The 22,032-nt window shown below is 33.8% G+C and overlaps 3 protein-coding genes across 4 annotated transcripts; 1 reads left to right on the forward strand and 2 right to left on the reverse strand.

Annotated features, from left to right (window-relative positions):
• Positions 1–1,342: 1,342 nt before the first annotated feature.
• LOC130720299 (uncharacterized) lies at positions 1,343–2,162 on the forward strand. Its single transcript, XM_057570927.1, has one exon. It carries the CDS (start codon positions 1,352–1,354, stop codon positions 1,958–1,960), a length of 609 nt encoding a protein of 202 aa, XP_057426910.1. The 5' UTR covers positions 1,343–1,351; the 3' UTR covers positions 1,961–2,162.
• Positions 2,163–4,576: 2,414 nt separating this feature from the next.
• On the reverse strand, positions 4,577–8,425 carry LOC130720680 (protein AGENET DOMAIN (AGD)-CONTAINING P1). 2 transcript variants are annotated; one of them, XM_057571359.1, is made up of 3 exons: positions 7,860–8,425; positions 7,116–7,730; positions 4,577–4,860 (listed from the first exon to the last, which is right to left on the reverse strand). In XM_057571359.1, exons 1-3 carry the CDS (start codon positions 8,316–8,318, stop codon positions 4,843–4,845), a joined length of 1,092 nt encoding a protein of 363 aa, XP_057427342.1. In that variant the 5' UTR covers positions 8,319–8,425; the 3' UTR covers positions 4,577–4,842. The 2 variants fall into 2 exon arrangements, with proteins under 2 accessions (XP_057427342.1, XP_057427341.1); XM_057571358.1 differs by having other exon boundaries at positions 7,085–7,730.
• Positions 8,426–20,088: 11,663 nt separating this feature from the next.
• On the reverse strand, positions 20,089–21,546 carry LOC130718659 (uncharacterized). The gene is made up of 2 exons (XM_057569282.1): positions 20,902–21,546; positions 20,089–20,739 (listed from the first exon to the last, which is right to left on the reverse strand). Exons 1-2 carry the CDS (start codon positions 21,470–21,472, stop codon positions 20,594–20,596), a joined length of 717 nt encoding a protein of 238 aa, XP_057425265.1. The 5' UTR covers positions 21,473–21,546; the 3' UTR covers positions 20,089–20,593.
• Between the last annotated feature and the right edge of the window lie 486 nt (positions 21,547–22,032).

The following is a 22,032-nucleotide window of genomic DNA, read 5'->3' on the forward strand; positions in this document are numbered from 1 at the left end:
AAGATATTTTCTATTTATGCACGTTTTAGAATTTCAAAATAATACTAATTGCTATTTTGTCAGTAATTTCTTTATTTTTAAGAATACTTATATCTTCTTATCTTATTTTGATGCATTACTTAATGATTGCCTTTTTTAGGGTTTATTTCAAAAAATGTAAGACATCATATTTTCATGAATAACATTCCCGAGATACTCTTCTCAGTTAAACTTATAAACATGTTTCGTATGCATTAATTGGAAGGGTAGCTCACTTGATGAGTTAAGAAAAATGAATTGCGGGGTGAAGGGTTAGAGATCCTGACGAATGAACTAATTTATTAACAATTAACATTTGCCTATAAAAAATGTTTTGTACGCATTAAGTATTTTTAGGAATGATTTTAAATTCTAATTAATTAATTCAAAAACTAAAAATAGAAAAATATGATAGAATATAAGGATAGTATTAGAAAAACTATATTTTCCACAAGAATACAAGATTCTCAATCTATTTTATGGAAATAAATTAAAGGGAATGAGCGGCAGAGATCGAACTCTAGATCACTTGGTTATTGAGGCTCTGATACCATGTAAAACAACCAATTATCTTAAAAACTTAAGTTGTTAGATAAATGTCACATTAATGATTTTATATTATACTTCCAACAATAATAGAGAAAATATTTCTACCTTAATAAATCAAACGACCCCATAATTTTTCTTCTTTCTTATTGGTCTTCACAGCAAGAAGCTGCAACAGGTTGCTACTGCATTGGTAAAAAAAAAGCTTTTCTTTTCATCACATGTATGGCTTGAGGGATACCCTCATGATATCAGTCATATTCTTATAAACAAATGTTATGGATGTTATGAACTCCTATTCTAATGAATGAAATGCTTATCTTTACCCTAAAAATAAAAGCACCAAAACCGAACGCCAATAATTACCCTCTAAAAATGTTAAAATCTGATGTAGCAAGGACAACAAGAAATGGAGCTAGTGAGACAAATTTAGACCTGCTCCAAACAATAATTCAATGACTTTCTAAATTTTTATCGCAATTCTAACTCCAATATGGTGAAGACTAATAGTTTAGTCAAGCATCAACTTTTTACCTACAAATTCAAGCAATCACTTTTAACCATTGCGACCATTTTTTATTGATGGCAAAAGTAAATGTAGATAGACACATTTGATTACAAAGAGTATCATAATTAAGAAACATGTTTTCATATCCTCTCCTTTAATTGCAATATCTTACAAATTAATGGCACATTATGAAGGTCAGTGGCAGTTGTTGAAGTTTGTGGCAGAAAGAAGGGCAATGCCAAACACTCATAACTATAAATCAACCCCACCTTTCATACCATGACCATTCACAATCAAACTAACTCACTGAGCTCATTCAATATCAGAATTCAGAAACAGAAGAACATAACAACAGAAACCAAGATGTCTGTGGTCATCACCAATGAGATCAGAGCCAAATCAGAGATCTACCATGGAGACCTTCTCTGCCAAGAGAAATCCAAGGAACTGCTGAAGGAAATAGCCCTCCCCAATGGCCTTCTTCCATTGAAAGACATAGAGGAATGCGGTTACCACCGTGAAAGCGGTTTCGTGTGGCTGAAGCAGAAGAAAAGCAACACTCACAAGTTTGAGAAGATTGGCAAGCTGGTTTCTTATGCTACTGAGGTCACTGCCTATGTTGAGGTTGGGAAGATCAAGAAGCTCACCGGTGTGAAGACCAAGGAGCTTTTGGTTTGGATCACACTCAATGACATCTATGTGGATAATCCTCCTACCGGAAAGATCACATTTCAGACTCCTGCTGGGCTTTACAGGACATTTCCGGTCTCCGCTTTCGAGATTAAAGAGGAGAAGCCGGTTACCGGGGTGGTTAAGGAGGAAGAAAATAAACATGTGAAGGAAGCTGTTGGTGCTGCTGCTGGTGCTGTTCAAGTTAAAGAGGTCTGAAATATGAATCATGAGTATTAATCTAATAAGTGAAGTTGTTATTATTTCCATTCCTTGCTCTACTGCTAGCTAGCTATATCTTTTTCTTATTTTTCTTCGGAATCAATTCTGACACTAAGAAGGTACTGACAAGTGCTGAAGCTTCTGCTTAGAATTGATTCTGGCTTTACAAGTAATTGAAGAATGATTTCCATTTTATGTACTCAGTGATTCTGCTGCTCTGAATCTGATGGATGGCTTTACTTTAGATTAAAATATATAAAATGGTTATCGTTTATTTGAAAATGAATAAATTAGATTATGGTCCAAATAAAAATTATAATTACTGAATTGGGGATCGCTATTTCCTTCAGCAGTTTATGAATAAATTGGATTCTGTCTGAATTTTTTTTATTCACTTCATTCTAATTTTTTTTCACTTTGGTGTGTATTATTCCAGATCAAGAACCTTGTAATGGAGCTATATAATTTACAATGCTCCTGAATAAAAGAAATTAATTCCACCAAAAGATTGAATATGATATCCAATATTCCATTTTTTTAGGGAAATTTCTCTTGTGCTTATCTAAAAAATGCAGTAAAAATAAAGGGATTTCATAGCTTTTACCTTGATTTATCATGTTTTCATTTATAATTTACAATCTAACCATTTGTATTTTAAAAAATGAAATGAAAGGTTTTAAAACTTAGTTTCCTCTTCCTCATATTGAGATGCAACATGAAGAAGAAAAGAATCCTAGGCCTCTAAATCCCTGCATATTTTTGCAGTTGACAAACTAAACCAGTAAGCAACAAATCATGAATAGTTGGGTCTTAATTTAAACCATGTTGAAATGGAATAGTTACTTATTGAAATTGACCAGTCTTTAGTTGTCCGCATGTAAAATCACCTATAATCACATCTAAATAAAATACATAAGCAAATTAATACATTTAATAATAAATATTTTAATTTATACTATGGCTAATGTTTGATTTCTGAATTTCTTATGTTTTTAAAGTGTTATAATTCGAGAACTGTCTTTAATTAATTTTTTGGTGAAAATAAACAATTATTTATTAACAAAATCAATATCAACTGAAAGTTTTAATACAACAGATAATAAGATATAGTTTAGTTATTTACTCATTATACACTAAAAGTGTAAATACTCAGAAGTGTAATATCATCTTGCAACTTCATAATGAAATTATAAAAAAACAAAAATGTGAGACGGTGAAATACTGAAATGTAATTGGACGCTATGTAAAATTCATTCACATTGCAAGTGCATCATGGAATTTGCAGTAAAATCTTCAAAAGGGCCTATTACTAGAAGTCTAGAACCTTCAAAGAAATGTTCATGCGGATAACGGGCCAGTTTGTATTTCAATTGGGATTGGATTTGGAAGTCTTTTCATCCAATCCTACTCTTTTCTTCTGTGAGAAAATGTGTTTTCCCTGTTTTGCTTTCGGCTTTTGTACCCAAATGGTATAAGTTTATTTTGGAAATTACAGTTTTGAAGTACTTTTTTTTTTAATTTACCAAACTAGTATAAATCGCCACTGTCAGTGGCGATTCTATTTTTTTTTTTACTTTTTTAAAGAATCGCCAATGCTATTGGCGTTTTTGTTTTTGTTTTTTTCGTTTTTTAAATAAATCGCCAACCATGATGGAGTTTTCTTTTCTTTTTTAAAATTTTTTTTTCCCTTAAAATCACCAACACAGTTGGCGTTTTCTTATTTTTTATTTTATTTTATCTTTCTTAAAATCGCCAACAAAGTTGGCTTTTTCTACTTTTTATTTTTTTTAAAAATAGTAATTAGAATGATATTTAATCAATTTTAAAAGACCATATGAATATTTTTATAAATATAAATGAGAATTAGAGTAAAGCTAAGACAACTATGTATAAACAAAAGTCACAATTTTACCTTGGAAATTTAAGAAACAACTCAAGAAATCTTCTAGTAAACAGAAGGAGCTCAAGTGTTCAATCCAAACATTTGTATGTATTTGTTGTGTAACAATATGCTTATGAAGGCGCATATTTATAGGGTCTTAATATATTAAAAAAATATAAAATAAAAAGCCAACATGATTGGCGATTTGAAAAATATTGGAAGAAAAAACAAAAGGTAGAAAACGCCAACCCAGTTGGCGATTTTAAGAAAAAAATAAATAAAAGGAACAATAAGAAAACGCTAACTGTTTTGGCGATTTTAAGAAAAAAATTTTAAAAAAGAAAAGAAAAGAAAACGCCAACATGGTTGTCGATTTATTTAAAAAACGAAAAAAAAAAAACACCAATAGCATTGACGATTCTTTAAAAAAGTAAAAAAAAAAAAAATAGAATCGCCACTGACAGTGACGATTTATACTAATTTGGTAAATAAAAAAAAATACCCAAAAGCTGTAATTTCCAAAATAAATATACCATTTGGGTACAAAAGCCCTTGCTTTCTCATTCAAAGTCACATTGGCAAATGGGAAAAACTCACGTAAACTGTACCTGCAATGTCAAGGACCTGAATTCGAAGTCACTATTCCAAGGAGGGCTTTATCTCCATCATCATCGGTTTGAGGGTTAAACACACACTTCCGTATGTGGGGATTTCCAGTAAAAAACCAAACAAAATGAAATACTACTCGCATAGCTAAAAGCACAAGTTGCAATTCCATAGCATGATGTAATGAAACTAAAATCAAGGTCCAGCCTTAAAAATGCTAAGCTATACTTGATCTGCAACCTACAATGACCATTAGCATAGCAAAGATGAGTTCAAGTTTTAAACTATACAGGAGTTCTATTCTCTTTGCAATTATTCACAACCGTGGCAACTAGCTAGACCAAAACAGAGTTTCTTCTTCTTTCTCTTGCTATCTTTGGCGTTCGCAACTTCAACGCGCCTGAACAACCTGAAACCAATAATGATTTCCAGATTACTATCTTCAAAACAAAATATTTTTGCATGCTTAAGAGTCGAGATTACAAGGTTTAAAGAGAATGTCATATTGATAGAGTTAGAGAAAGAGAAGGAAAGAGAAAACAGAAGACGGAGTGAAATGTGTAATTTCCATTACGTGAGAAACTGTAGAGATACAAGGTTTATACCCCAGTGAATCTAAGTTATCTAGCTGAGTCAATAACTGAATCAGTTAAAACTTGTAACCGGCTCAGTACTGCACTTAATAGACTAGAAGCTGTCTTTACAATATACTCTCACATATAAAGGAAGAGAATCTTGTGTGACGAGTTAATATAAAACAAGCAAGTAAAAGTTTATTTGTTTTTAAATATTAATGAATTAAAATCACAACACAATATTTTTTAAGAGCCTTGTCCATCAAGTCAACATCAAATACTGATCAACAATGTTAATAAGTTGCCAATAACAACATGAACAAATGCCAAACAACTACTAGTGTGCAATATTGTAATGACTTAATTAAACTTTGGATCCATTTAGTTTGAAATTAATGCAATTTTTATGGTACAAAGAAGTTGGGAATCAAAATCAAGAAAAGCTGAAAGTGCAATTAAGCATGTTATAATTTGATTGATGTTACTTAAACATTACATAACACTACCGTTGATACCACACCCACAAGCATCCCAATCTAAACTTCTATTTTGACATACTTATTAGTTTCAATTGTGACTTTCAAATAGAAAGCATGGCTCGCTAGACTGATATTTTCCAGTCTGCACAAGTTTATGCTTTCACTCGACTTGTTTCTTCTATGGTTTACCCTGTACTTTAAGTGAACTCCCCTGACCCCATGATCTCAATTCACAATGAGAATGAGGGTGAATATGGCACCGAAGTATTTATTCAATTACAATTCGTTCACACTCACTTTCTTTTGTACCTCCAAATTTCTTCAATCTCTATCCTTTCACACTGACTTTCTGATAAACTCTGAAGAAAACTGAGAAGAATTGTATTGAAACTCACACTGAATCCAAGAAGATTCAGAAGAAACTCACAAACTACAGAAGAACCCACTGGTTATTCGAGAGACCAGACTCTCCACTCTTCCTAACAACTCAGAAGTGATTCTAACTACCCTGCTAACTACCCTTTATAGTAGGTAGTTGTCAGTTACAAGGGACTAACAGACTAACAGAATCCTAACCCCCCATGAAGTCAGTTAGAGTCAGTTACAGGGTTATTATCCCCTGCTCCTCCCCTCTTTCTCCTAACATAGACCTTCTTGACTAAGGGTCTATACTTATCACTTTCTTGGCCAAATAAGTCTTTATAAATGGTAGCTCAACCATCACTTCTAAGCTAGCTTTTAGCCTAAAGTTAGACCTAACTCGAATTCTAAGACACTCTCCATGATCCCACATTCCCACTAAGTTCAACAATTATACCAACCACATTTCTCTCCATGCATGTCTATGTAAGTGCACTCCAGTCATTTTTTTTTCACTTCTATTAAGATTGCTAACACTTCCTTAAAGAATGACTTAAGTGAGAGAGCCTCTTTTGCAAATCCACATTTATGCACTCCTAAATATAAAGTAATCATACCATATAATGGAGGAATTGAGGTTTTGAAGGCTAACGAAGTACGGACTGTCAAGCCTCTAATCTAGTTCACTGAAGCAAAACATTGATCTCAATTGTGAGAAGCGGTGAACTCCTACTTCAACCAATCAAATATGGATGATCAGAGCATGATTTCCCAAATATATAATGAGGCACCTCCACTCTCCCATGATCCTACTAAGCTAAGTTAGTTTCAAGTTTTTCCCCTTCACTTCCTTTAAGATCACTCAAACTCTCTCAAAGAAAGACTTGAGCGTTAGGGTCAATTTTCCACGCACAGCCACGCCGTACAGTCACTCACAATCAAGTCAACAAAACAGACAGGACAAGAATTGAAGGTTAGAGATTCACAAACTGTCAAGACTCAAATTCAATTCTTTGAAGAAAAATGTAACTCGTTTCAGAAATCGTTGTTTGAACTGCCTTGATAGCTGGGGTTCAGTAACAAAAATTTAAACTAAATAGTAGATTACAAGAAGAGGATTGAATGCTTGAAGCCAATCCCAATTAGGGGACTATTTTGACTATATATGTTGCTATGTAAATAAAGACTAGTTATTAAGGGGAAGTTCAAATGTGCTTACTCGAAAACTAAAAACCAATGCAGTCATATACCTTAGCCATAACCCATTTGCCACCAATGAAGTCCTGATGCACCCTCAACTCGGATTGCTGAAACTCCAATTCTTCATTGGTGCCCCTGAAGTAAACTATATACTTGGAGTCACCAAGAACCTTAGAAATCACACCGACCCACCAGCCGTCATTGTGCAGAGCATCAACTTCGTCAAGACGACTAAATTGAGCAACAACACCATTTTCTGGCGGAGGAGGAGGCCTTATGTGCAGGGAATCAATCTCCTCTCTCAGAAGTTGGCCATCGTCATCAGTCAGGTTATGGTACTCAACCAGGAACTTCTCCTGTTCCATAACCTCGACAATGGTGGCAGAAAACCAAGCCCCTTGGAAACCCTCTTCGTCACTGCTAACCTCAACCAACGCCCCCACGCAAAACAACTCCTCCTTCTTCTTCAGCTTCACAGCTTCCTCAGACTCCACATTTGGTGTCAACAACACCTTGTTCACAGCTTCCTCAGACTCCACATTTGGTGTCAACAACACCTTGTTCACAGCTTCCACAGACTTCGCTTTCGGTGTCAACAACACCTTGTTCACAGCTTCCTCAGACTTCGCATTCGGTGTCAACAACACCTTGTTCGATTCATTCACCTATTAAATTAATTAACAGCATTACAAATTTACAATCAGCAACATCCTAAGCCATACAATTTAACCCTAAAATCCTCCTAATTCAACAAATCATAACAAAATTCAACTAAAATCAACACAGAAGCATACCTGCTCCTCCTGCTTCGGCAATTCGAACGGCGGATCCCAATGGTCATCAATCCATTCACGGTGAGTCCTCAGCTCCTCTTTCGGAAACTCGATCCGCTCCTTGGAGACTCTGAAATACACAGCGAACCTACCATTCCCTAATTCCTCAGTTATATGACCCTCCCACCACCCGTCGTTGTGGTAAGCGTCCACCTCGTCGCCGAATTTGAACTCATGTTGAGTCTCCGGCAAGGGGAGTGGCCGGAGCTGGCGAATGTGCAGGGTTTCTTTCAAGGGCTTGGTGCCTTCGTCGTCCTCAGTCAGGCTATCATACTCCACCGAGACCTTGTTATTGGCGAGACGGCGGACGATCTTGCCGGTGAACCAGGAGCCGCGGAAACCGTCGTCTTCGGAACAGACTTCCACCGCGGTACCGGGTTTCAGGAAGGGCGAGACGGCGGTGGCAGATTTGGGTGCCATCGGATTAGGGTTTCACGCACGCACGCACCTGTGTCTGTGTCTGTGTGTTGTGTTGGCGGGAATTTGAAACTCAATGGATTGCTACTATACTACACAAAAAAGAGATAGGGCATAATGCCACCAATCAAATATATATTTGTGTCTATCCGACCCGACCACGTCATGTAAAACGATTAACACCGTTCTTCGTTAATTTTGATGAAATCTGACGGTGCATGTAATTTCAAGTGTTCAATACGTTACAGGTTCATTACATGTATGATCGAATTCAAAACCAATGACAAATGATTATTTGGTGCTTACGTGTCCATGTTTTGTCATAGTCAAACATTTTAAGTGACAAATCACTAAATCGAGATATGGCACCCACCTTACTTCATTCTCTCTTTTCAGACTGCACACATGTTCCCCTTCCCTCTTCGGCTCTTCGCCACTGCCATTAGCGGACCTTGGAGGAAAATTTCCAAGGATCGAAATAAAAGTTAATAAAAAACTAATTTTTTTATGAGTAATACACATATAGTCATAAAAATCATATAAATGAATATTGGAAACTTATTATAGGTTAGGTTAACAATCTTTGAAATTTTGTTTTTTCAATTTTTTATTCTTACAAGCATTTCTCTTGATGATTAGTTTTGTGCGAGGAATTTATCACATTTGTATAGTGTTTAAGCTAAATATAGTGTTATATTCTAAAATTGTTGAATTTCAATTTTTTATACGAAAGTAGATAAGACGTCGTTTTAATTCATTTTAAACTTGTATGATGCAATAATAACATGGCATCGTCGGGTGGGATAGATACAAATATATTTGATTGTTTAAAATTTTCACACCTAAATTCAAAATGTGAAAATATTATAGCAAAAAGAAGAAAGCACGGTTTGAACCTTGAACCTTTAAAATTTGCTCATATATAAAATGTGCAACAAAATGATATATAAAAAAAGAAAAAAAAAATTATAGTCACATTCACTTTAACATTGAGCTATAATTTTTAACATTCACATTCACTTTTACAAGAAAAAAAAAATTATAGCGTTGAGCTACCTACTGCAGGCTTAGATATGAGATGAAGTTGGAAAAAACAAACAAAATTCAGGTGTTAAGGCTTTGTTTGTAGGCCTAACCAGTCATATGTTTCAGGTTGTAGATCATCTGCTTTTGTTATTGTGGTTCTGATGTGAAATTTTCTGTCATCCACTTTTTCCTGAGTAAGAACAGAGATGAGTTAGCATTCACTTTCACAGTCCTATAAACTTGTATTGCTTATAGGATCAAAAATTGATAAGAAGACAAATATTTGGAAGGAGTTATGTCAACAAGAGATCTTTTGAGTAGGTACCAGGTCCCTTTTGTCTCTGAAATCGCCATAGCATGAATCCACTGATGCTGCTGTTTTAGAATCCTTGAGGCATATTTGGTCTGAAATTGTTTATTGCTTTTTGAAATGACACTGAACTGAACTCAATTGTTTGAGGGCTTTCTCTTGACCTTCATATTCAGCAATATCCATGAAACTTTTTGACTCTTGTCCGATTGTATGCATCACATCTTGAAGATCAAGTGACTGAACCTTCTCATAGTGGATATTCAAATCATAAAATTCAGGGAAAAAAAAGGAGGGAAAAGAGAAATTGTGGACATATATATGAACTAACACTCTACGTGGCCTATTGTATATTGTAAAAATTGGGAGCGTTCGAGTGAAATGAATTAGCTATGCTAGTAAGAGAAATAAATAAGAGCAAAGCTTACCGTATTGCAGTTTTTGAATCTTTGTACATGTTGAACTGCAGTGGAAGATACACTGTTGGTATTTAGTATCCCTATCCATAACTCCATATTAGTAAGTCATTTTTAGATGATACCATAATGCTTTGGCTTCAACAAAAAGTGCTTATGTATTTCTTAGCAATAAAATCTTTATGTTCTCCTCTTATTAGGATTTAATCATTAATTATTAGAAAAACAACTATGGATTGAAATGAAACATTTCTATATCATGCATGTTTGTTAGCATTGTGTATGAAACATGCAAAATATTTCAATCAACAATAACCAAAATTAGCTGCAATCCCCCCCTCCCCCCCGTCCTCTTCAAACCTCACCATTTGACAGGAGTTCTTGAGTAGTATCATTAGAAACAGTCTAGCTCTTAAAAGCTTAAAGGATTGAAGTCCTGTGGAACCTCATGGGCTACAAGTCCATACCTATAGAAACTTGAATTTCACTAAAACGCCTCAATCCACTTAACTTTTTATGTCAGAGAAAAGAACACTGCATTTTGAGATTCTAGTTTCTAGTTTCTTCCTTAAACTATTCAACTTCAGTTCAAAACACATGAGGTTGCTGTTATCAAGTATTGTTTTTAATGTGAATTTGTGTTGAACAAACAGCAAGAATAAATCTTACATATAAGTAACTGATTGTTGGTTGCTGCAATAACTGCGCCACCATGGAGTCTCTCCATAAAGCATGACCTGGTAATACACAAGACATTCCTTGTACCTCCTTGCAACCTCCCTAATTGCTTCACTGGTTTCATCCTCAGAAGATAAATCACAAACAGCTTCCAGTGTTCTACTACCTTTGTTTTCCTGCTTTTTGGGTGAAAAGACTTTCACAAAACTCTGATGCAAATTCTGTCGAAACAACCTTTGGGGAGACCAATACTGCTTGTAGAAAATGAAGGGCTGCTTGCCATTCATCTCCTTGCACCTTCCTAACCACAGAGAGTAAAAGTAGGAGCAGCACACCAAGTAGCTATTTGGAATTGTGGCTGTAACCTCTTCCTCATCAAAGCATTGCAGGAACCTGAAGCATTTGCTCTGATCTTGTTAGCAGTAAGGATTTTTCCTCTTGCTGTTGTGATTGAATTGCAGTTTCAATGCTTTCAATCCCCCAGTAAAAATTTGACAGCACTGACTGCTCAGAAAGTTCAAAAAACTCCTGCTTCTGGATCCTTAACTTGGAGGTGCATCTCAATTTTAGGACTTTCCTGGCTTTTTCATTCTCTGTGATGCCAAGAATTTACCTGTTGATTGAAACAAGCACCCATATGTATTTGAGGTCTAACATCTCATAGTCTTGAGATGATATCAGTGAGAGTAATGTTGAGAAATTGAGCAATAGTGAACAATAACACATGAATGATAGTGAACAATCTATATGATCATTAGAAATATGTATAAATTATTATTAGTAAAAATAAATAACTCAACACTTAAATGCAACATCGTGTATAATGGAAACACATGAGCTAGCCGCATTGCAGAAAGAGTGTTAGTTGGATTAATAAAAAAGACAAGTATATAACAACTGAAAACAAATAAAGAACTGTATTAATAAAAAACAATATTCGACAATTGAAATTTCCTAATCCAACATTTCAGATTTTGTTCAGTACAAAGTAGAGTTTGGTATTGACCCTAAAAGACCAAATTTGGAGTTCATGGTCTTCTTGGAGCTCATTATCAGATACAACCTTGTTCCAATTCTTGATCAAATTGTAGACAAACACACTGTTCATCTTCCACTTCTTCAAGACCAAAGAAAATTCTCTCAGGCTTGGGTCCAACACAGTCACATCCATACCAACCGATTCAGCAGTGCATCCTTTTTCTGCTTCAGTGAGGAACTTACACTTGATGCTGTTTTCTGGTAGTGATAGACGATTGTTGTTCGCCTTTACATCAGTGCCGTAGAGTTTCTTGCTCATGAGAAATTGAGTATTGGTACCATTAAGCTCTGCAATCCTGTTCCTGGTTTCTACAGGCAACTCTTGCACATTCTCTGAAGCAATCTTCTTTCTTGATTTTTTCTTGGCAGGTTTGGGTGGTGCTTCATCCTCTTCATCATCATCAAGAAGCATTGGAATTCTGCGCCTTTTTTTAGTCACCCTCTGAGTGTGATTATTCTTTGCCTTTGTCGCTTCAACCTGTGAATGTGAATGTGAATGCATTTCTCCATCAGTTTCTGTGATCACCCTCTGATTCTGTTTTTTCTCTGTAGTAGTCTTTGAAGTTTCTCCTCCCAATCCAACCCGTGATTTCAGTTTCTTGATCTGAGTCAATTCTTCTTCACTGTAAAACTGTGCTGCATGCTGTGAATCCTCTGATAATACCATATCAAGAAAGCCAGGCTTGAAGGGTTTGGAAGAGAACTTGTGAAGTGTCTCCCGGTTGGTGATGCTGTTCACCAGTTTCCATAGTTCTTTCTTGTTCCTCATGATGATCGAAGAGAAAGAGGTAGCAAATGAAATGGATGAGAGAGTTGAATGATATTGAAAGAAAATTAGGAGTGTGAGTGAGTATGTGAGTGAGAGTGAACAAGTTGTTGTTCGCTCGTAATATATAGTTTAGGGAGTAACTAATGTGAAGGTTACTTGAAGCCAAAGTAACAAAGATTTGAGTTAAATTCATGCTAAAAGATATCTGTTAAGATTCATTCTAAAATTACAACAGTTGAAATCAATTTAATTTAAACATAAATTGATCTGAAGATAATTAATAATAATATAAAAATCAAGAAATTAGATATGGAAGAGAGATTTCAATTTGATTCTGAAATACTAGTGCGATAGCCCGTGCGTTGCACGGAATTTTATGTTATATTTTTTTAATAAATAAATTAGTTTTCATATATAATTAAATAATAAATAAGTCAATCGTGTATAAGTCAACCGTATAATAATATATGAAGAGAAAAATGAAATTATGTTGTATACATCAACAATTTCAAAAAATTTCTTAAACACTACATTTACAGTACTGGTCTATTGTTTGCCTGAATCATCCAGTTAGGGATGACAATTTTCACCTGCATGTGGGGATTACCCCATTTGAGGACCCATTATATTCTTGGGGAATTTTTTCCCGTGATGGTGGCGTGGGGACGAAATCCCCCCGAGATGAATTTGGGGATGGGGTGGGGATCACCCTCCCCGCCCCGCAGGATCCCCGCCTCATGTGCATAGGTAAAAATTCAATAATACCCTTGATAATAAAGTCAAGTAGCTAATAAGAAAAAATATAAAGGATCATAAACGTAGCTGATTCAGTACTTCAAAATTTCAGTTTGAACAACATATTTCTAATGAAGATAAAGATGTTATTGAGGTAAAAAATATGTGGTTTTTATATTTAAACATTTGTGGTCCAGGTATAAATTTATGTATTTTTTATTTTATTTTTAATGATCCCTATGGAGATCCGTGGGACCTGTGGGGAGGTGGAAGATGTAGTAAAAATTCACCCCGTCACGGGGATAGAGAGTGGGGATGGGGACAGAGAAGGGATGCGGGGATGGGGAGTGGGGAGGATCTCCCCGCCCCCACCCAACGCGAGTGTCATCTCTGTATCCAGTATACAAATTCTAAGACTCTTTCTTGAGCGCATTGCAGAGAGAGGTACATATAACTGACCATGAGTGAAGACGGACCTCAGAAAGAAGAGTCCAACCTGAGATAGTGTTTGTCCTTGCTTTTGTTTATGGTCATCGCAAAGCATACTGCAATTGGAAACTGTCTTCTTCTGAATTTAACTGGAGATTTGGAATTAGAATGGACTTGGTTCCTTCTTGAAATGTGTACTTTATCATTAGCATGTGTTCCCGTGATAACAGTTGCACCAATAGCACGTTCACCAAGTTCATCCACAATTAACCTGGTTCCATTGCTTAAACCTGCTGCTTGGTCTATATTTCTCAAAAGCATGATTGGAGTACCTACTTTCAATAATAGTTTGTGGTTAGGGATTCCTGAACTTTTAGTGTCGTTCAAAATTCTATGGTAAAACCACTCACCCCAAATTTCAGAATCCTCATCAGATCGAAAGGCAGAGTCGGAGCTCAGATATTCATGTTATGGTGCAGCTACCATGCCAAACATGTAAGTGTTTATCATTTCAACAGTCTCTAGTGTAGGCGCAAATATTGCTCTATCTTGAAAGAATTGCGGGTCTTTCATTTTGCGTGGAAGGTCAGGATATGTATATTTAATCAATTCCATTAATGGGTCGGGACTAATTGGGATGAGCAGATATGGCGAGATTTGAACATCATACTTTCATGCTCTGGAATCAGGATGATCGTCATTTCCAATTTTAAGAATCCAATCTGCAAACTCTTTGATTTCTTTTACTTCATCAGCCGTCTCAGCTGTGCTTAGACGCATGTTCTTAGACAATTTCATAACTTTAAAATGCTTCCACAATGATGAAGAATTTACAGTAGCTTCCACAACCTACTGTTTGCTTCCTCTAGTTATTACATGTAATATTGACTAAAATCATCTCCAAGTATTAATATTTTTCCTCCAAAAGGTTTATGTACGTTGTCTTCATTTTTCAACCCCATTAAATCTCGGAGTGTAACGTCAAAGAGTTTCGAAACCAAACTTTTTCAAGTGACGCAGATAAAGTGCTCCAAACAAAAGTCTTTTAGGTTCCACCATAGCCATATAAAAAGTAGAAGCCTCCTGAGTTTGACAACACAGATGTGACAACCTTATCATATACAGACTTCTGCTAAGGTGTAAGCATACACAACAACTTTTCATATTGTACCTTTAATGCATCTTTGTCATAGTTTAGTTCATCGACAATAAATCTATTATCATATTGCAGGACTTCATCATATTCTAGAGATGGCAAAGATGAGTAATCATTTAATGACCTACCATTTCTTTGGAGCAACTTCTCAATTTCAATGACACATAAAATTTTTAAATTAGCATTTACGATTCGTAGTCCAACAATCGAGAAGGAATATTCACTAATTTTTTTTAACTGTATCGAATATAACTAATGATGTTCACACATTTTGCATAATTATCACGCGCAAGTGATTTTCTAAACTTTTGAATTTCATTTATATTAAATCTCAAGAAATAATTATATTATTATGGCAACATTTTAAATCTTAATAATATAACTTGAAAATCTACATACCTGGATCATGAAATATTTTTCTTTTATGGTGTAGAATGTCTTCTAATAAGAGAAGTCAGCATACGTCACAAACATCATTAGGTTTTGAGATTGAATTTAGCATTAACATTCTTACAAAGAGTTTGCTCATTTGTTGTTCGGAAGCTAAATCAGAGACTTCTTTAATTGCATATATATATTCTTTATCATCTGTTAGCAACCCCAATTGATCGCATGCTTCCTTAAAAGTATCATATGTTATTCCTTTCACCGTTATGATATTTCTATATAATGTACAACTCTTTAGCATAATTAGTAGGATTCTTATGTAATATAATTCTTCGATGCCTGGATGGATATATTGTAGTCTGCCAATTTTAAAACCTTTATTTCTTGGTTTTCAGATTTTATCTTTTTTATGATAAACAAATCTACTGAAAAATTCAGCTTATGTTCGATTCCGCTCGTCCCGGTATTTCTCATTAGCTGCAAACCAAGCTATAAACATTGTGGATTTTTTACCACTCTTTTCAATAACATCTCCAACGTCTTCATCATCATTATAATATACCAAATATTCATTTGGAAGAAAAAAAAAATAGTTTTTGCACCGACGGTCATCGTTTGTATATGGTAAAGGCAAATGTTCTTCAAGCTGCCTCACACGGAGAAATATAACGACAATCATAATATTGTTTTACCTTGTACACATGCTCTTTTGTTTGATCTTCGTTGTCCTTACAACTATAATAAATAACATATCTGAGCTATTTTTCATTTTTCACGAAGTTATGTTTCTTCAAATTTGGTATCAATTTACTGTATTCGCAATGCATATCACAACTGTAGTAAATAACATACTCGTTATCAATTTCAATTCTAAATAGTAAAAAATTTAGTTAGGGTTTGGGTCTAAAATAAAAATATTTTTTAATTTGTATAAATTTCAAAAAAATCAATGATGCACAATAATATTTTTATCTATTTAGTAAATAAAATTTTTATTCCCGATATTGGTTTAAAATTCATATCTAATTACCAAAATATTTAATTTCAAAATAAATATGAATTTTCTCAAACAAACCTTAGCATTCATGAGGAGCATGTCGATAAAGTCGGGTCGATCAGGCTACTTTGCGTTAGGGACCCTCCATAGTCGTAGTATTCTCACAACTATCTTCCAAGCTTTTGATTCTGGGGATAGATTCGAATTTTGAATTCATAGTGTGTTATCTCTGAAGTCACTAACAACATGAATAAAAAAGATAATATTTTGCTCTAAATAAACACAATATCAATGGTTATGTTTATATTTAATTGTGATTGACTTGTATAGTTTTTTTTTTTTGACAGCAAAAAGAAGAACTTTATTAATATTGAAACCTCCATGAGAACAACACCCTCATGAAAACTTGAAAATCATCCAAAAGCAACCCAACTCTTGTCTATAGTTTTATATTGTTCTATCAAATCAATCTTTAAGTTTGGCAGTGGCAGTGGCTAAGTGTTTTTGTGCTGGTAGTTTTGGTGCATTCTATGCGTGAATAGCTTGGAAGGATTTTGTTTCTGAATTGGCCTTTGAATGGGGAGCTTGAATGTGGGGCATTGGTTACTTTAGGTGATATTTTGTGACATAAAAAGGGGTTGAATACAGGCTGTTTGCTTTTTCTTGTTCAATTTTTTTGGGTGGATTTAATGGTATGGCATGATGTATTGTTCAATTGCTCTTTATAGTTTGATGTACTCTTTTTCCTACTCTAGGTTTTTTTCCCAATGAGTTTTACCTAGAGAGGTTTTAATGAGTCTCAAACGATTGACTTGTATAGCTACTAACAATTTTCGTTGAATTTAAAAAGAAATGATAATATACCAATCACACTTTTACTTCACCAATTGGAAAAAAATGTATCAATTATGAGCATTTAATCAATGAGAATATTACTTGCAGTAAGTCATTCAACAATTGGAATAAAACATGGTATCTTTTTTGACATTTTATATGTGTCATTTAGGTAGCAATCAGAAATTATGAGCATTTAAGCAAAATTTTCTATTTTTGGCATTTATCACAATTTCGCACTTAATTCAAAGAAAAATTATTTTTAATTTTTCGTTAATAATGGTTTGGGTCTAAATTAGGAAATAATTTTTTATTTGTTTAAATTTGGAAAATTGAAAATTAAATAATTAGTGATGCACAAAAATTGATAACATATATACATATATATATATATTCATTTGATTTGAAAATATTAAAATTTAAAATAAATATTGAATTCTGATTTTTAATTTTGTATTTGAATTTGAAAATTGTAATTAAGTCTATTCATTAATTTTGGATATCTAAAATAGGAAATTTTTATTTGTTTTGAAATAATCAGATTTCAAAAAATAATGATGCTTTAAATAAAAAAAATACCGATTTTGCTTAGAATATAAAAAATGTTTTTGAAAAAATAAATAAAAATAAAACTATTATTGAGGTTGTTAATTTAAAATCAATATTTATTTATTTATTTGCTCATCTTACCCATTTTAAAACCAATCTAATATTAATTATATTGTAAAAAATTTAAATATTAAACGAAATTTATATTTTAAATGTAAAAGTTTGAGAATTTATTTATTAATGATAAAAAAATTGAATATTAATATTTCATTTCAAATTTAAAATTTTCAAAAATGGAAATAAATTTTTATTGGAACCGTATAAGTAATTTGGAATTTTTAATTTATTTTTTTATTATGAAATTTTGCATTAAATAGTAATAATAATTAATTTCAAATTTGAATAATTTTTCATTAATCAGTATGATCTTCTAAACATTTCAAGTTGACTGCATTAAGAAAAGTAAATGGTTTATTTTGTTTAGTTAATGAGATGTTGAAAAGTTTAATTAAGAATAAAAAACCTATATATATACACACACATTTAAAACAGGTTACCTATTGAATTAAATTGAAAAAATTCGAAAAAATCAAAATTTAAAATAATTATGTTTTAAAATAAAAAATGTATCCGAAAATAGATTAAAAATATCTATTAGATTTAGAAAATAAATAGCAATTAACGTGATTGACTATTCTGTCAATAAAAAAGTCAAACCAATGGTATCAAATTAATTGATTCCACATGAAAGGCATCATAAGGTATCAACTATTAATTGATTAATTTATTGATTTATTTAATTATTGATTTATTGACTCATTAAATTCGATCAATGAAAATTAAATATGTGGACCAATCAAACGATGTTATTTGGAAATTCAGTGGTAACAACTAATAGAATGCAAACATGTGAAAATTATGTAGCAATGTGGCCCACTTTGGTGGATGAGCTTTATATATTATTAAGATTAAGATAAAAGAATTATGCTCGAAGTGTTAAAAAAAATTCCTAGCTTTAAAATAAAAACTTTTATTTTGAGTTAATAAATATTTTACACTTTTTATGGAAAATTTTGGAGTAAACAAAAATATTAATGTATTGAATACAATTATAAATAGTATAAACCTCAAAATTAATGGGCTAGAAAATTTTCGAAGAAATTGGATTAATTAATTGAATATGGTCAAAATTAATGTTTTCCTCTTGTAAAAAAACCTCAAAATTAATAGGTCAGATTTGTTTTCGAAGAAATGAGTTTTTTGTTTTAGAGGGAAATGAATGACTTAGAAGGTGACATGAACATAAATATCTAGAAAATGAATGATCGGACAAAAATGTTTTGAGAATGTAAGTCAAATATGAAGAGTGAGATTTCAAAACATAAATTAAGAAATGAAGAATAGAGACACCCTATGTAAAAGCAAGTCTGATTGCCGCGGGACAAAGAAATCATCAAAGAGAATAAGACTTAAAAAACTCAACGAAATTCAAAAAGAAAGGTGAAAATGCATGAAACAAAAAATTAGTTGAATACAAAGGTACCTAGAAGAGAAAACACTCCTGGTGTACGCCAATATGGTTGAGAATATATAATTCTTTATATAGTGTGTAAGAGCATCTCCAATGCAAGATTCTTATTTCTTATTTTGGAGTTAAGAACTAAGAAATAAGAACTTTACCATTGGAGGTGCTGACATAGACTCCTTAGTTCTTAAAAATAAGAACTCAGTTCTTATATAAGGAGTTTTGCTTTTTGAGTTCTTAGCTTAAAATATTAGTTATTTCTCTCTCATCCAAATTACTTTATTACTTTATGAGTTTTGTTTTATTACTTTATGAATATAAAAAGTATAAATAATGTGGTTGGTGAGACCAAATGAATAGTGGTAAGAACTAAGAACTCAGAACTAAGAACTCATGGTTGGAGCAAAATTGCTTGAGAGTTGCTTAAACACATGTGGCAATACGGGCCCACATGAATAGTGCTAAGAACTAACAAATAAGAACTAGCATTGGAGATGCTCTAAGAGCAACTCCAACCCCAAAATTTTTATCTGGTTTCTTAACACACTATTCAGCACTTTTCAGCACTATTCCTGTGGGCCCGTACTGCCACATCAGACTTAAGAAACTCCTAAGAAACTGAAGCAGATTTTGCTCCAACCCATGGTTTCTTAAATTACTATTTGAAGGGTCTCACCCGTGTCCCACCATACAACATAAATTAATAATATTTATTTTCACTCAATTTAGATTTAACATTTAATACTAAATCAATACTTCAACTTAAAAATAATTTAATTAGAATTAATACGAATTTAATTTAAATTTAATTTTACTTAATATTTAAAACAATTAAATTTAAATATCGGCATGTTAACTTTAAACAAAAATAAAAAAGTACATTATGTTTTTTATAGCAAAAACAATTTTATTGAATGATAGAAATAAAGACGAAAGAAAATACATGACAATGAAAAATAAGCAACAATACATTTGAAATGAAATACATAATAACACTTGAAGGTTAATTTTCATTATTCTCGTTTTCAGGAAGCTGCCAAATATGCTCCACCAAGTCTGCTTGAAGTTGGTGATGAATTGACCTATCAATTTGATGTGCTCTTCTTTCCAAGATATTTCTAAAAGCGGGAATAGGACCACTTGCTACTTCAGCATCCAATATGTCATTATTGACCTGATCATAAACAAAATTACCTCGGTACGTGTTGCGCTCATCTTCAACAATCATGTTGTGCAATATGATGCAAGCATACATTATTGACTTCATCTCATTCGGATGCCAAAAGCGTGATGGACCACGAACTATTGCAAACCGAGATTGGAGAACGCCGAATGCACGTTCAACGTCCTTTCTTGCTCCTTCTTGTCTTTTCGCAAATTTTTGCCTTTTTTCTCCTTGCGGCATTGGGATGGTCTTCACAAATGTAGCTCACGGGGGATAGATACCGTCTGCTAGATAGTATCCCATGTTATACATTGTTCCATTCACGCTAAAGTTCACCATGGGAGCATTTCCACTCAAAACCTCATTAAAAACCGGAGATTGATTTAGCACATTAATGTCATTGTTAGAACCTGCAATGCCAAAAAATGCATGCCAAATCCACAAGTCTTGTGATGGCACTACTTCAAGCATGATTGTGGGCTTTCCATGATCACCTCGGGTGAATTGACCTTTCCACGCAACTGGACAATTCTTCCATTCCCAATGCATACAATCAATAGAACCCAACATACCTGGAAATCCACGAGACTCGCCCCATTGAAGTAAGCGGGTAATGTCTTCCTGGTTCGGGCGCCTCAAGTATGTTTCACCAAATACTGCACACACACCTTCCACAAAATTCTTTAAGCACTCAATTGCAGTACTTTCACCAATTCGAACGTACTCGTCAACACTGTCAGCAGGTGATCCGTACGCCAACATACGAATAGCGGCGGTGCACTTTTGTAATGGTGACAGGCCTTGTCTTCCAACTGCATCGACAGACATTAAAAAGTACGGGTCATGAGACCCAAGGGCCCCTACAATTCTGAGGAACACATGCTTTCGCATTCGAAACCTTCGTCGGAAAAGCTCTTCCGTGTACACAGGATTTTCGGAGAAGTAGTCATTCCACAACCGCTCGTTCCCAGCTTCACGATCTCTCTCTATCACCTTTCTTGTTCGCTTGGGCCTAACGGTGTTGGCACGTCGTTGATAAAACTCCATCTCCTCCTGCATCATATCTTCTATAGTCGTGTCATTGATAAGTTCGTCAATGACAACGTCGTAAATGTCCAAGTCGGCCATATTGTTTGGATCCATTCTATGACACAATGAGAAACTATCAGTGTAATTGGATAGGAGGAAGACAATATGAGAGGACAAAAAACCTCTTGAATGTTGAGATGAATGAAATATGACATGTATAAATAAGAGAAACAACAACGGCTATATTCTCCAACGGCTATATTCCACAACGGCTATATTCTCCAACGGCTATATTCCACAACGGCTATATTCCCCAACGGCTATATTCCCCAACGGCTATATTCCACAACGGCTATATTCTCCAACGGCTATATTCCCCAACAGCTATATTCTCCAACGACTATATTCCCCAACGACTATATAGAACACATAAGTAGAAACGCAGTACACATTAAGAAAAATTCGAATACTGAAATTACAACATTAATGCAGAATACATAAGTAGAAATGCTAAAATTACAACACTGATGCAATACACATAAGTAGAAATGCTAAAATTACAACACTAATGCAGAATCAATAAGTAGAAATGCTAAATCACAACATTGGCACACGCTAAGAAAGACAACAACAAGAATTAAGACATTCCTAGTTCTTTCATGGCGAATTCAACT

Source organism: Lotus japonicus, chromosome 5 (genome assembly GCF_012489685.1).
Source record: "Lotus japonicus ecotype B-129 chromosome 5, LjGifu_v1.2".
NCBI lineage: Eukaryota > Viridiplantae > Streptophyta > Magnoliopsida > Fabales > Fabaceae > Lotus > Lotus japonicus.